General features: G+C 40.8%; 1 protein-coding gene across 1 annotated transcript; it reads left to right on the top strand.

The window, feature by feature from the left end:
• On the top strand, positions 1-9,902 carry LOC134218068 (uncharacterized). The gene is made up of 3 exons (XM_062696937.1): positions 1-124; positions 810-1,124; positions 9,263-9,902. The coding sequence occupies exons 1-3, from the start codon at positions 69-71 to the stop codon at positions 9,276-9,278; spliced, it is 387 nt and encodes a 128-aa protein (XP_062552921.1). The 5' UTR covers positions 1-68; the 3' UTR covers positions 9,279-9,902.
• The last annotated feature ends 5,567 nt before the right edge of the window (positions 9,903-15,469 follow it).

Here is a 15,469-nt window from a genome sequence, read left to right as displayed (position 1 = left end):
AGTCATTCTGAAAACTAGTTTAGGAGAGACAAGACGGTACTCGACGTTCAACGTTTTATTGAGTGAAAATGGAAGGAAATTCGGAAGAAAATCACCACAATGGCGCTGCGTACGCTCCCACATTGTAAGTATTGCGGCCATGTAACAGTTAACGAACATTTGCATTTAACATAGAGTTATTACGAATAATAAATATATATATATATATATCGCAGTAACAATGGCGACTATATGGTGAAAAGTTGAATATTTAAAATAGTAAAGTAAATGTGGTGTTAAGTGACTGAATAAAGGCTTAACATGACACAACGCATAAAAAAACGATAGAAACGATCATGTCATATTGATGGCGATTTAGACATAAAAAAGGAAAACAACTCGCTATGACAGTCATATTTTTCTTATAAAAAAAAACAAAAGACGCTTATTGTAACAAGTTTCATGCTGGTAGTTGAGTAATAATAATAAAAAAATACTGTTGCGATGGTGTTGAGTAGGCTGGATAACCAGTAGGCTTAACATGACACAAAGTTAAGAAAATAACATAAAATAGGTTTGCTCATCATGGCACAGTTGTGGTGATGAAAAGCTCGAAAGACAAACTTGCTATGCTTTTGTGTTTAGAGCATAAAAAAAAAAAAAAAAAAAAAACATTACGAGAAATGAGCGAGATATATACTTTACAAAAAAAAAATCACTGGAATAGCGATAAGTTAATGGATGAATGCAAATTAACCGCAAATTACACTGTACCGAGTATGAACATATGTGCGTAGGGAGCAAGTTCTTATATGTATTTTTTCCTACAGGAAAATGACAAACAAGAAAAAGAAGTCTAAAGCGTGTGGATTCTTGGGAGGAGAAAAGAAAGTGCCGATAACGAAAGGTGGCGCGCTAAAGATGAAAGACGAGAGAAAGCAGGCAGACGACCATGTTTCCAAGGATTTTGATGCAATGGCAAGTGAATTGGAAGCTGAAAAGTCTCTAACTGCTGAGCTACGTAAGGAGTTGGAGAAAATTCGAAAGGAAAAAGAGCTGCTTGAAACATCAAACAAGCCTTCGTCTGTGACAGCTGGGACGACCAGTGAAGTCGATGATCAGAGCTTGAGCGACATTAGTGTTCTGTGAGTAAACTTTCTGATTTAGAAGATTAAATATGTATATAACTTGAATTGCGTTCAAATAAAAATGGATTCGTTCTGATAGTTTGTGTAACCGTATTGGTTGGATAACTTTAGGGTTGTGTGTGTGTGAAAAAATCAAGGGTTCGTGCAATTTGAGTTGGACGAGTACAGTCATTCTGAAAACTAGTTTAGGAGAGACAAGACGGTACTCGACGTTCAACGTTTTATTGAGTGAAAATGGAAGGAAATTCGGAAGAAAATCACCACAAGTAGCTCAACTGCTAACCTTTGCCAGGTGAAACGAAACGAGCTGTGGCATCGTCGCCTGGGGCATCTCGGCCAAGGAGGAATGGCCAGAATCAATTTTGCGATGCGTGCGCCCAGGGTAAGCAGTGTCGGGACCCATTCGATGGAACTCGTCAACGAGCGAAGCGGCCCCTCGAGCAAATTCACTCGGACGTTTGCGGCCCCATCGATCCACCGTCTTGGGACGGATCAAGATATTTTGTATCGTTTATCGACGACAAGACGCATTTCCCCATGATCTATCTGATGAAACGGAAGTCGGAAGTCTTCGAAAAGTTCCAGGAGTATGAAGCACTGGTGACCGTGCATTTTGGTTTGCGCATCTCGAAGCTTACCGTGGACCAAGGCCGTGAGCATGGTTCGACCGTGCAGAAAGGCTTCTACACAAAGAAGGGCATCCAGGTCGAAGCAACTGTTGCTTATACGCCTCACAGGCCTGGTAGCAGGTCACTTTTTAGTGACTTGGTCACTTTTTTCGGGCAAGTCACTAAAAAGTCTCTTTTTTCGACCTCAAGTCACTAAAGTCACTTTTTCTCGCAAAAAGTCACTATTTTCAACTATTTTGAAACTATTGAATAAGAGTTATGAATGAAGCTTTATGTATCCGTCGGATGATGCTTTGTTCATGGCGGAAATTAAATTACGGATCTTGGGAAAACTCTGATTGCTCTGCCAGCCATTTTACTCGCTGCTCTTATTAGTATTTCACCAGTAGCTAATTGAAGGTAATTGAAGAATAATTGAAAGTGTTTTACGTCAGAATTCATGAATTGGTATATGGTCATGCAAGCAGGAGACCTGACTATTTGGATGTTTTTAACTATCAGACTTTCTACAGAAAGGGAAGGTGGGGAGACTTGATTCCTTGAGAAACTTGAACCCTTGGGAGACTAGCGTTCTTCTTCTTCTTCTTATTGGCATTACATCCCCACACTGGGACAGAGCCGCCTCACAGCTTAGTGTTCATCAAGCACTTCCACACAGTTATTAACTGCGAGGTTTCTAAGCCATTATAGGGGCCCTCCTTAGCCGTGCGGTAAGATGCGCGGCTACAAAGCAAGACCATGCTGAGGGTGGCTGGGTTCGATTCCCGGTGCCGGTCTAGGCAATTTTCGGATTGGAAATTGTCTCGACTACCCTGGGCATAAAAGTATCATCGTGTTAGCCTCATGATATACGAATGCAGAAATGGTATCCTGGCTTAGAAACCTCGCAGTTAATAACTGTGGAAGTGCTTAATGAACACTAAGCTGCGAGGCGGCAATGTCCCAGTATGGGGATGTAATGCCAATGAAGAAAGTTTCTAAGCCAGGTTACCATTTTTGCATTCGTATATCATGAGGCTAGCACGATGATACTTTTATGCCCAGTCGAGATAATTTCCAATCAGAAAATTGTCTAGACCGGCACCGGGAATCGAACCCAGCCACCCTCAGCATGGCCTTGCTTTGTAGCCGCCCGTCTTACCGCACGGCTAAGGAGGGCCCCTAGCGAGGGAGACTAGCGTATTTTTCTAATAAATCCTCTAGACAAATGATCGTTATGTGGCGAGTTATTTTATGGATTGATTTCTTATTTACTCTATTATTTACTGTGTTTTGTCCCTCCTGAAGATTTTTTTAGCGGCTGCGAAAAATTTGAACAACTCCTCCCAACAATGACCAAATGCTATCATTTTTTCACAGCACAAAGCCATCAGTATGCTAAATTGTTTTTACTGATAAAAATTCCTACATTCCATTACAATTTCAGGATATTTGGATTTTTAATTGTTGCCCGAATATGAGGAGACTTGATCTCTCATTAGTCACACATAAAATTGGCGAGAAAATTCAAGAAAATATAAATTGTGCTAAAGCGGATAATTTTTTGTAGATATAGATGTAATGAAGGGTTCGCTCGAAAAAAATTTATTGAGTAGATATCATTTAAAGGGATTAAGACTCCCCAATTTTGAAGATTACATGCGCTGTCGAATTCCATAGCAAAAATCATTCATGAATATGCACATATGGGATCATTCATTAGGTAGCATAATGAAGAGTATAAGTATTTTCGAATGGTTTTTTGCCATAACATATAAGGTTATTTTTTTACGTGTTCGTTCACTTCCAGTGGCACAAACATTTGATTTGCTAGCAGGATTACTAATAATTTTGAGTAATCCTGCTTTTCACTGACTGACTGATATTTAGTTTCCGTGGGATAAAAAAAAGAGCGGCCAATACAATTTTACTTAGTAACTGAATAGATAAAAGTTAGCTTGCACGATTTACGTTTCCTTTCTGAGTTCGTTATGAGATTGTGGCGAGTGAAAGTTGTTCTCCGCCACAAATTACGAAAAAAGATTCTTTTTCGACCCAAAAAACGCTTGAATTCGTTTCATCAAACTTGCAACTGAAACTAAAAGTCACTATTTGGTCACTTTTTCTGCAACTGAAAGTCACTATTTGGTCCCTTTTTTCGTTAGCTTTGGTCACTAAAGTCACTATTTTGAGCGGCATTGGTCGCTACCAGCCCTGGCCCTCAACATAACGACGTGGCCGAGCGAATCAATCGGACGCTGGTGGAAAAAGTGAGGACCATGCTGATTGATTCATCAATGCCGAAGTCAATGTGGTGTGAAGCAGCCCTGACAGCGGTGTATTTAATTAACCGCAGCCCATCAGCAGCGCTGTCGGAGGGTACCACACCGGCGGAACTTTGGATTGGATCCAAACCGGATCTGTCGAAGCTACGCGTGTTTGGATGCTAGGCATAAGCGTGGGTCCCCGGCAAACTCCGCAAAAAGTTGGATGCCAAGATTCAGGAGATTGTCATGATCGGCTACGGTCTTAATGGATACCGCCCCTAAAGCAAGAAAAGCAGGAAGATGGTGATTGCTCGTGATGTCCGTTCCGACGAAACTTGTTTTCCGTTCGCTTCTGAAACCAGCGATAAGAAACCGTTAGTAGTGCTACCATTGTACGAGCAAGAGGAGGGAAAAAAGAAAAAGTCACTGACGAGCCTGCGATTCCAGAGCCTGCCGGTGATGAAGAAAATTCGGACAACGATGAAGAAGACTTCGAGGATCCGGAAGTGGACGAGTCAATCGAACCAACAACCGTCGCGTTCCCTTCGCCAACAGATAGACGCGATGCTCATGGCGAGTCATCGAGGCACAGCGAACGGGAGCGCAGGCTACCGGGTAAGTTGCTTGATTATTTTACTGGTTTCCATGCACCCGCTTTCCCCCCCACACTAGATGTTCCTGAAAGCTACCAGGAAGTCTTGGACCGAGACGATCGTGACGAGTGGCTAAAAACCATTAAAGACGAGCTGCAGTCCATGGAGAAGAACCAGGTGTGGCGGCTAATGCCATGTCCTGCCAACGTGAAGCCGTTGAAAACGAAGTGGGTCTTTCGGATCAAGGAGGACGAGAACGGACGTGCCGTGCGACGCAAGGCTCGACTCGTAGCGAAAGGTTTCCTGCAGAGACCGGGGCTGGACTACGAAGAAACGTACGCTCCGGTGGCCAAACTAGCGACAATCAGAATCATCCTGGCGGTAGGCGTTCACGAGAGATTCTTCTTCCACCAGATGGACGTGAAGACCGCTTTCCTTCACGGCGAGCTGAAGGAAACCATCTACATCAGTGCCCCGGACGGTGTAACGGCAGCACCGGGGACGGTGTGCAAGCTGCAGAAGTCGCTGTATGGGCTGAAGCAATCGCCGCGGTGTTGGAACCAGAAGTTCACCAGCCAGATCGAGAAGCTGGGCTTTGTTCGATCGAAAAGGCCTATACGTCAGGTGCCGAGACGGCGACGAGGTGTACATTATTCTGTACGTCAATGATCTCCTGATTGCGGGAAGAAACTTGAGTTCCATCAACGCCGTCAAGAAGAAGCTGGCATCCGTGTTCGCAATGACAGACTGCGGCGAGTTGCGGCATTTTCTTGGTATGCGGATCGACTACAACCGTAGCGAAGGAACGTTGAGACTGTCGCAGGAGTCTAGCATCACGAAGGTGCTGAATCGTTTCGGGATGAGCGAGTGCAATCCGACCAGGACTCCGATGGAGAAAGGCCTCCAACTGCCACGTGGTAGACTTAATGCCGGCGAACCCTATCGAGAGCTACTCGGAAGCCTGATGTACATTATGCTTTGTGTCAGGACAGATGTGTGTTACCCTGTCGGGTACCTCGGGCGGTTCCAGAAAGATTCGTCGACCGTACATTGGAACGCCTTGAAGCGAGTGGTGCGATACTTAAGCGGGACAAAAACCCTTTGTCTCGAATACCAAAGGAACAGCGAAGCAGAAGTGCTCGTCGGCTTTGCTGACGCCGATTGGGCGGCCGACCTTCAGGACCGAAAGTCGGTAAGCGGGTTCATCTTCAAGGTGTATGGGTGCACCGTGTCGTGGAGCAGCAAAAAGCAATCCACCGTATCGTTGTCGTCAAGCGAAGCGGAGTATGTCGCTCTTAGTGCAGCAGCGGCAGAGGCCGTATGGATCAGTGGCGTCTTGGAAGATCTGCATGTTGCTGCCAAACCGGTGACCATTTTCGAGGACAATCGTGGCTGTGTGTTCATGGCCAAAAACCTGGAGAGTAAGAGGACCAAACACATCGACGTGAAGCATCACTTCATCCGAGATCTGGTCGATAAAGGTACGCTGAACGTCGAATCCATTGGCACTCGTGATCAACTGGCTGATCTGTTCACGAAGCCTCTGGAAGCCACCCAATTCCAACTGCTGACATCAAACCTAGGAATGTCGGATTGAGAGGGGGTGAAAACATGTGAAAAACAAAGTAACCCGGGACTGCCGAGACCCGCGTTAACCGTCGTTGTCAGGATACCAACAAACAACCGAGCGTCGTCGTCAAGGTAGCCATAGCAACAAGTAAACAACCAAAGGGTATAAGGTACCCCGGGGCAAGTGAAGATACGGGGTAAGTGGGTACTATAGCTGCCGATAAATAGGTGAACGTTTTTAATGGTAACAATTGTCGTATTCCAGCCGAAAACGGCTGAATGGAATCCGCCGTTGAAGAGCGGTGCGACTGTTCGTTTTAAAATTCGACAACAAACTGACGGTGCCATCTTCGTCGTTGCTACTCAACCCGATGGCGCTACCAACACCATCTCACACTGCGGTGGCAGCAATGCGCTAGCTCTCAGCACCTCACAAGCTACCGATTCATTGGCACACGCTTAAATGAAGCAAAGTTCGTCAGAAAATTCAATATGTTGCTCTCCATACTCTCAAATACTCAATCATGCACAGATTCTTTCACGATAGAGATCAATATTAGTGCATATGCAAAATTGAGAGTTCGAATCAAGTCTAATGTAAAACTTGCCACATTGTACGGTAAATTGGGGCATGCGAAATATGTGATTTCACGATTGGTATATTTGATTGCTTATGTTTAATGTAGTATCCGCCATAGCAGAATCAAATCATAGTCTAGAATCACTTATACAAACTAAAATCATTAGCCACTTACTCTGAATACTACAACAATGTTCTAGAAAGATGAAGCAGAATTATCAACGAATTCGCCTGAGACAAAAAAAAATGGAATCAAAACCATTTGCGGCACCATACTAATGGTATTGTTTAATCATGACTTTAAACTACTGGCAAAATCTATTACTTTTATTTTAATTCAATGGATTTCCAACAAAATAGTCGTTTCTAAATTTATCATTGATATGGAAAGTAAATATTTTGAGCAATTAAATAATTGTAAGACATCAAAAACGATTTAAAAGTTTTGATTAAAGCCCAAATCTGCAATTTTCATTTTCCCTTGATTTTTAGCACACATGGGGCAAGTGGGACATATTTGAACAACATTTTCGATAGAGCCATTTTACCTATTTTTAGATTGTTGTCTAGTGAAAAATAATTTCGACACTCATATATCAAATGGATCTGAATCAAATGCAGTTCATATCGTTGGTTTAGTTGTTAAGAAGTAGTGTACAGTTGATTTACCAAATGTGAATTTTACTTTCTGAAAATTATCTCCCTAATGGAAAAGAGCAATGGTTATAACTATGCAAAATTTAGATCAACAGGTTTTGGCTTGTGTTTTGTTATTTTTATACTTTGCATCAGATTAACCGATCTTCAGATAAATAAAGTGCTTAAGACATAAATTGGCCATTTAGTTCTATTACAAATTTACGAAACCGCCTGAATAAAAACGTCCCTTTGGAAGTTTTAATTTATGTAATAGTTTGCGTTAAACAGAGAAACATTCATTCGATGAACAATGAAATAATGTTCGCCTGAATAAAAACGTTCCTTTGGAAGTTTTAATTTATGTAATAGTTTGCGTTAAACAGAGAAACATTCATTCAATGAACAATGATTTGCTTATCTCTTCCATCTTACACATTTGATAAGAAAGTAAGCTAATGTAAAGCCAGACAACAGACAATTAAACAGTATACCGACTGTTGTCTTGTTTTTATATCTGCTAATATTGTAATCCCTTTCTTCAAAAGTCTGACAAAGTGTTACACAAAGTGTTACCATTCCGTAACAAGTGTTTCTAAGGTTTCTAAGCCAAGTTACCATTTTTGCATTCGTATATCATGAGGCTATAGCTATAGAACACGATGATACTTTTATGCCCACAAAAAAAAAAGAATACTGTTTTGCTGAATATATTATACTTTACAATCAAAAAGTGCTTAAATTTGATTAAATTAAAAGTTAAATTGATTAACGCAAAAGTAGTTCATCATTCTAAAAGTATTTTTTGTCAGTTCATGACTGTATATTGACTTCTCCAAATAATTGAAAGTGTGCTTGACTTCGCTGTATTCCTGTCAATGTGTGCTGTCTTCCTCCAAAAGTATTCGTGATATTTTTGCCGCAACAAGATTACCACCCACTTTTATTTTGTATATCCTATACAGTGACGTTGGTGTGGGAAAAACTGCGCTTGGAGAACTCAATTTGAAAGTTTGTACTTTCATTATTAAAACTGTAGAACTGTCAAATCATGCAACAACGCGGGGCATCAGATTGACGCACCCAAAGAATAAATAAATGCAAATATTTTTAAATCAATACAATTTTGATATCGACAAAATTCGAATCATGAAGTGAAAAACACTTCAAAATATTATAAAATCTATTCTAATATTTATTGTATTATACTTTAATTCTAATCCTATTCTAATCTAATCCGAAGTTGCCATTCGAAATTAGTCGCAAAGTTTTAAATAGTGGAAAGCAATTGCACTTATGTCGAAATGCCGAATGCATTTCCTCCAGTGTATCCATCCGCAGTCAAAATAGTGGAATTTTCGATGGTTTTCCCGACCGCTCTTCAATATTTTTTCCGCAAAGTCACACACGCATTGTTGGATTGTGAGAAAGAAGGACTATCGAAATTCAAACTGAAGCAGGTACGCTTGAATAAAATATTTAAGTTTATTTATATTTCATTGATAGACTAAATCTATGCGGTTACCCGTGTAGAAAAAAACCTCAAGTTGAATGGTGTGAACTGTACAAAAACAATTCAATTTATGGTAGACAATAAAAAATATTGTTTTTGTATTGTACAAATTCTTGTACTAATAAACCAATCTATTGTATTTACAATAAATTAACAATAATATTTATTTCTCCGACAGAGTTTATTGTTCATACTAAAGATTTACAATATTTTCTATTGTCCATGAAAATTAAATGATAATACGATTTTCAAAATGGCTACACTGTCAGAAATCGAATGTTTAGGTACCCGTGCCAATTTTAAGTCTTGGTATGTTGTTCATTTTTTCAGTTTTCCTGATTATTTATAACTGTATTATTTTCTTTTCAGTGATCATCATGTTTAATTTTGCAGTGTCAGCTACGTTGTGGTACGGAAAATAAATACGACGGTCCAGGCCAAACCATCCAGATCCGGATCAATCAGTTTAGGAAGCTGCTGCTGTCTGGCAGCGAGCTGAGATGGGTAACAATAAACGACTCTCTGGGCTATACGCAACGCTCAAATATAAGACGACAGACTCGCAGTTGATGGAATCCAGGATGTGAACCGTAAACCTCGCCGTAAACCGACAATCGAATTGCAAGTCGTAATAGTGGAGGCCCTATTGTGTGGAACTTCAACGAAGATTAGGGTGCCAGCGGTAAATCCAGTTGGATATTCTCGTCGGTGTGAGAGTAAGTAACATCTCGTACCAAACTAACCTAGGGCCACCAGGTATTTGCTCGCCACTAAAAGACAGGCATCAACCGGTGTACAGATGTGAGTGACCGATAACAACAATCCGAAACTGCCTTCGAACAAGTGGCAAGGAATGTGTCTCCGGAGTTTGTCATTCGATACTCCTGTCTCGACTCCTGTAGCATGGTCAAGCAACGGCAATAATGTTCACGCTGGAGGAAACTTGTTGCAAAAATGTTGCCAATGTTGCCACTAGCACGTCAGGCGGGTCAGCAGCACTTCACCCGGATGTTCCACACCATCCTATCTTTTGAAAAACTAGCACACTGATCCTTATAAGGCGATCGCCGCGATATGATGTAAATTCCGTTGGAATTTATCACAGAAGTTTCCCATGACACTGCGGAACTGAACTTAATTACCAACGGGGTCGATATCAGTAGCAGTAGAAGTACCGTCGTCGTGGGTAACAATGGGTCAAATGGAGGTAAGAATAGATCACTGTTTCAACCACTTGAAATGCTTGTAGATTAGATTGAATGCATCTGAGGGCCAGAAGACTTAAATATATATAAGTTACAAACGGAATCGATCAGCAACCATCTATCCCCAGTATAGAAGACATCAAAGAACGGATAAAAATCATTCAACAGCAACAACAACAATTATCATCCGCTTTAGCTGCATTGAGCCATCAGACCTGAAACCATAACCCTGCAGTCATCATGTTGACGACCCATGTGTCGCCAACACAGCACAAACCACACTTCACCGGACGGCGAGGTCTTATTTCGCTACGTTAGCGTCTTTAACTCAAGTTAGGGAACATTAGCTAGGGACGTGAGGCCTTTGTACAATTCATTTGATTTGCAATAAATCAGTCTGTTCTAGATATTAACCGCGTACACATCGGAGTTAGTTTTGATAAAAACGTCTCCCGAAGTCCCTACCCGTAACTGGCTTAGGTCGGTAGGATTTCTCTAGTCGCGTCTTGTGCAAAAGTGAAGTGATTTCGCCCGTGAACTGAAAGAACGACAGCATATCGTCTCTGGAAGGACACATCCCCAACGGATTATTGAGGAATTGCGACGATTTCCATCTGGAGCACCGGAGACAACGACTAGAGAGGCCCGCTTCCATCATCCCATCCTTAGTGCCGGAATAGCACAACTCATCCACCCGCGACGGCTTATCGCGAAAAAACCGTAAGTTAAGTTTTCCTACATTTAATAAGTGAAAAGGCGCAGTCGAATAATTAAATAATTGTGTTATCAAGTGTGTAACGAATTTAACAAAGTAACAATCGTAATCAAATCATTTAATAATTGTGTATTTAAGTGTGCGGTAAATTTAAGAAAACGAAGGCGCAGTCGAATAATTCAATAATTGTATAATCAAGTGTGTGACAAATTTAATGAAATTAAAATCGAAATCGAATTATTTAATAATTGTGTAATTAAGTGTGCGGCAATTTTAATAGAACAAAGGCACTGTCGAATGATTAAATAAAATTCTAAAAGAGTGTGTAAGAGAAATTGTGTGCGTACTCGTGTGTGAGAGTATTAACTTTTGAAAATATTTTTGACCAGTGGTGCAGGAGACAATTTTGATAAGAAAATTCTAATTGCAAACCAGTGTATGATAACTAGAAATATGACTGAAGAGCTATCACGCCAAATAGAGCAGCTCACAGTCCAACTTGCAGAACAGAGGTCGCAAATCGCCTCACTCTCGCAAGGGCGTGACATCGACGAAGACGATGGCCCACGCAATATTATTGAACAGCTAGCTGCGCAACTCGAACAGCAAAGGCTGCAAATAGCCTCGCTGATACGAGACAGGCATGATGCCATAGAAGCCGGACCATCTGGAACGGCAGTAGTAACAAACAGGGTACCTTCTTTTGATACATCTCGTGTCCCGGAGTCGATTAAGTTAATCGTTCCCTATAAAGGCGATAAGAAAACTTTATCCGCATGGGTCGCTTCTGTAGAAAAGAAGCTCGAATATGCAAAAGGTTTATGTTCAACCCAAGCGGAGATTGATTCTGTGATGCCACTATGGGTGAGCGTAATAAGAGATAAAATTATTGATGAAGCAAGTCAAGCGCTCGTATCGAGGCATACCGCTTGTGAGTGGGATGCAATAAAAAAGGTGCTCACCGAATATTTCGGCGATAAAAGAGACCTATGTGGTCTCGTTTCACAAATTGCCTACTTACAACAAAATGCTAGAACCATTACAGATTTCTATAATGAATGTCAGGAACTATTATCCGACATAATTGATAAGTTAGCACTCGATAGTGCTACAAAACACTGTGTTCCAACTCTCTCCCAGAGTTACGAACATATGATTATGAGTTCTTTCATAGATGGTTTAAATGAACCATATTCCATGCTCACACGAGCAACCTGTCCTAATACCCTACTAGCAGCTTTCCAAAACGCGTCGGCGCAATATAATGCTGCTCAACGGAAGAAAGAAAAATTTTCGAGGCAATCTCCCAAACTTCCGACTCATACTTCTAATAAACCACCATTCCAAGAAGGGTATTCTAATAAACTCCAAAATCCACATCAAAGATTTGATCATAATTTCGGTAGACCTCCATATCAGAGCTATAACAATTATCAAAACAGAGGGTATAACCAAAATATGCAATATAGGGGTAATTTTGCTCCTCCGCAAAATAACCGAAGTAACTTTTTCCCACAGCAAAATAATCGCTTCAATCCACAACAAGGTAGACTCCCAATTAAAGCAGAAGCTATATCTCAACAAACGAGACAAAATCCTCATCAGAATCAGAATCCTCAGCATGTCAGTGCTATTCATCACCACGATTCTTCTTACAATCCATACGAGCAACCAATCAACGAATACTATGAAAATCAATTCCCTGGGTATGAGCCTGCAAACGAACAATTGACTCATGAGGAATATTCAAGTAATATTCCGATTGAAAATCCTGAACCACACACCGAAGGTGAAAACCTAAATTTTCATACAGCTCTGGACATTCCCCAGGAGGAATGACTAACAATTTTCTGCCATACATAATAGTTAAATCATCCAAATTTGGTGTGATTAAATTTCTTATTGACACAGGTGCCAATAAAAATTACATCTCACCGAAATTGGTCTCATCAAATAGTGTTGAGATTGGTGCAAAACACAAAATCACCAACATAAGTGGTACGTGTATTGTTGACAAATTTACATATTTAAACCCGTTCATGGTCCATGATGACAACCTTCCACTTCAACGATTTTTCCTGTTTGAGTTTCACAACTTCTTCCATGGACTGATAGGATACGAATCTTTGAGGTCATTAGGGGCTGTTATAGACACAGCAAAAGATGTGCTGAAAATCGGCTTCACGTCGATACCTCTTCACAAAAAATATCCAGAGGTGATAAACCTTAATGCAAACGAGACCAAGGCTATCTTTATACCAACATCCAGTTCGGATGGCGATTTCCTCCTAGAGGAAGAGGTCGAATTACTACCTAAAGTAAATATCTTAGCTGGAGTTTATACCAGTAAGAATCGCAAAGCCAAGATACTAATCCATAATTTTGATAGCGAAACCAAAGAGATTAGTCTTGGAGACGCTCTCAATGTAGAGGTAAACAATTTCGAAGCTATCACTTCAAAATCAAAACCAAACATTCAGGCGAATAAATCTCATATCGAAAAGATACGACACCATCATTTGAATAGTGAGGAGAAACCTAAGCTCCTCAAACTTCTAAATGACTTTTCCGATATCTTCTTCAACGAAGACGAAGAACTAACTTTCACCAGTGCGATTCGTCACCATATAAACACACAGGATGAACTTCCTGTCTATTCTAAAACATATCGCTACCCTTTCTGCCATAGAGAAGAGGTCCAGCGACAGGTAGACAAAATGTTGACTCAAGGAATTATCCAACATTCGGATAGTCCCTACAACTCGCCCATATGGGTCGTGCCAAAGAAGCCTGATGCTTCTGGCAAACAAAAGTGGAGATTGGTTATCGACTATCGTAAGCTGAACAGCAAGACGATAGATGATAAATACCCAATCCCAAACATCACAGAGATCTTGGATAAACTTGGGAAATGCCAGTACTTTTCTACTTTAGATCTGGCCTCCGGGTTCCACCAGATCCAGATTGATCAGAAAGACATACGGAAAACAGCCTTCAGTGTCGATGGTGGACACTATGAGTTTGTCCGAATGCCTTTCGGCTTGAAGAACGCCCCTGCAACGTTCCAGAGAGTGATGGATAACATCCTCAGAAAACACGTTGGCGTTCGCTGTCTAGTATATATGGATGATATTATCATCTTTTCAACTAGCCTCCAAGAACACTTACAAAATTTGAAAATGATATTGGAAACTCTTAGAGAATTCAACATGAAAATTCAGATTGATAAATGTGAATTCTTACAAAAAGAAGTCGCTTTCTTGGGACACGTCGTAACCCCTGAAGGAGTTAGACCCAACCCAGACAAAATTAAGATTATCCAAGAATGGCCTATACCTAGAAACGAAAAGGAACTCAAGGGGTTCCTTGGAATAATAGGATACTATAGAAAATTCATCAAGGATTTCGCGAAAATTGCGAAACCCCTAACTCAGCAACTTCGCAAAGGGGAAACAATCAGGCATACCCCCGAATTTGTTTCAACCTTCGAGCGTTGCAAAAGAATATTGTCTAGTAGTCATGTACTACAATATGCAGATTTATCGAAGCCATTTGTATTAACTACAGATGCTTCGAATTACGCATTAGGAGCGGTATTGTCGCAAGGCCCCATTGGGCAAGACAAGCCTGTAGCCTTCGCTTCACGCACCTTAACTAAGACCGAAGAGAACTACTCGGCTATCGAGAAGGAACTTTTGGCCATAGATTGGGCGTGTAAATATTTCAGGCCTTATTTGTTCGGTAGTAAGTTTACCCTTTACACCGATCATAAGCCTCTAACATACGCATTAAACCTCAAAACCTCGAACGATAGACTCATAAGAATGAAGCTACGTTTAGAGCAGTTTAACTATGAGATTAAATATCGGCCTGGCAAGCAAAATGTCGTCGCCGATGGTTTATCTCGAATCAAACCTGAGATAAATGCAAATGAACAACAACAGCAAGAAACCTCATCATCCTCTGATGATGAAAATGACGAGAGCGATAATGAAACAGTCCATTCGGCAACATCCGACAATACAGGTTACATACAAATGACGGAAAAACCTTTAAATTATTTCAGTAACCAAATTTTTATAAAAAGGGGAGATGTAAATAACGAAGAACTTGAGACTATATTTCCAGGAATCCAAAGAAGGACGATAACGAGGGTAACCTTTGGAGTCCCTACAGCAGTGAAGATATTTAAGGATTACATGAACCTTTCGCGAGTAAATGCTATCCTCTGCCCGGAAGAATGGCTAAATATCCTTCAAATTACATTCAAAAATCATTTTTCCCGTTCTAAATGCTTTAAAATCTTACTAACACAGAAATTATTGCAGGATATAGTGACAATAGAAGACCAGAATTCGATAATAGAGGAAACGCATGACAGAGCCCACCGTGGAATAGACGATAACCTAAGAGCCATCAAGAAAGGTTTCTACTTCCCTAAAATGAAATCGAAGGTAACATCTTTTGTAAATATGTGTCATATTTGTTTAGAAAACAAATACGAGAGGAACCCCTATAGGGTCAAATTTGCATATACACCTAGCCCAACTAGACCTCTCGATATTTTGCATGTGGATATATTCATATCCAGCCCAAATCTTTTTATTTCTGGTGTAGATAAATTGTCGCGCTACGCTATACTTATTCCGGTAAAAT

Source organism: Armigeres subalbatus, chromosome 1 (assembly GCF_024139115.2).
Source record: "Armigeres subalbatus isolate Guangzhou_Male chromosome 1, GZ_Asu_2, whole genome shotgun sequence".
In the NCBI taxonomy this organism is placed as follows: domain Eukaryota; kingdom Metazoa; phylum Arthropoda; class Insecta; order Diptera; family Culicidae; genus Armigeres; species Armigeres subalbatus.
Note: the sequence above shows the minus strand (reverse complement) of the source record. Positions and strands in the feature narration are given on the sequence as shown.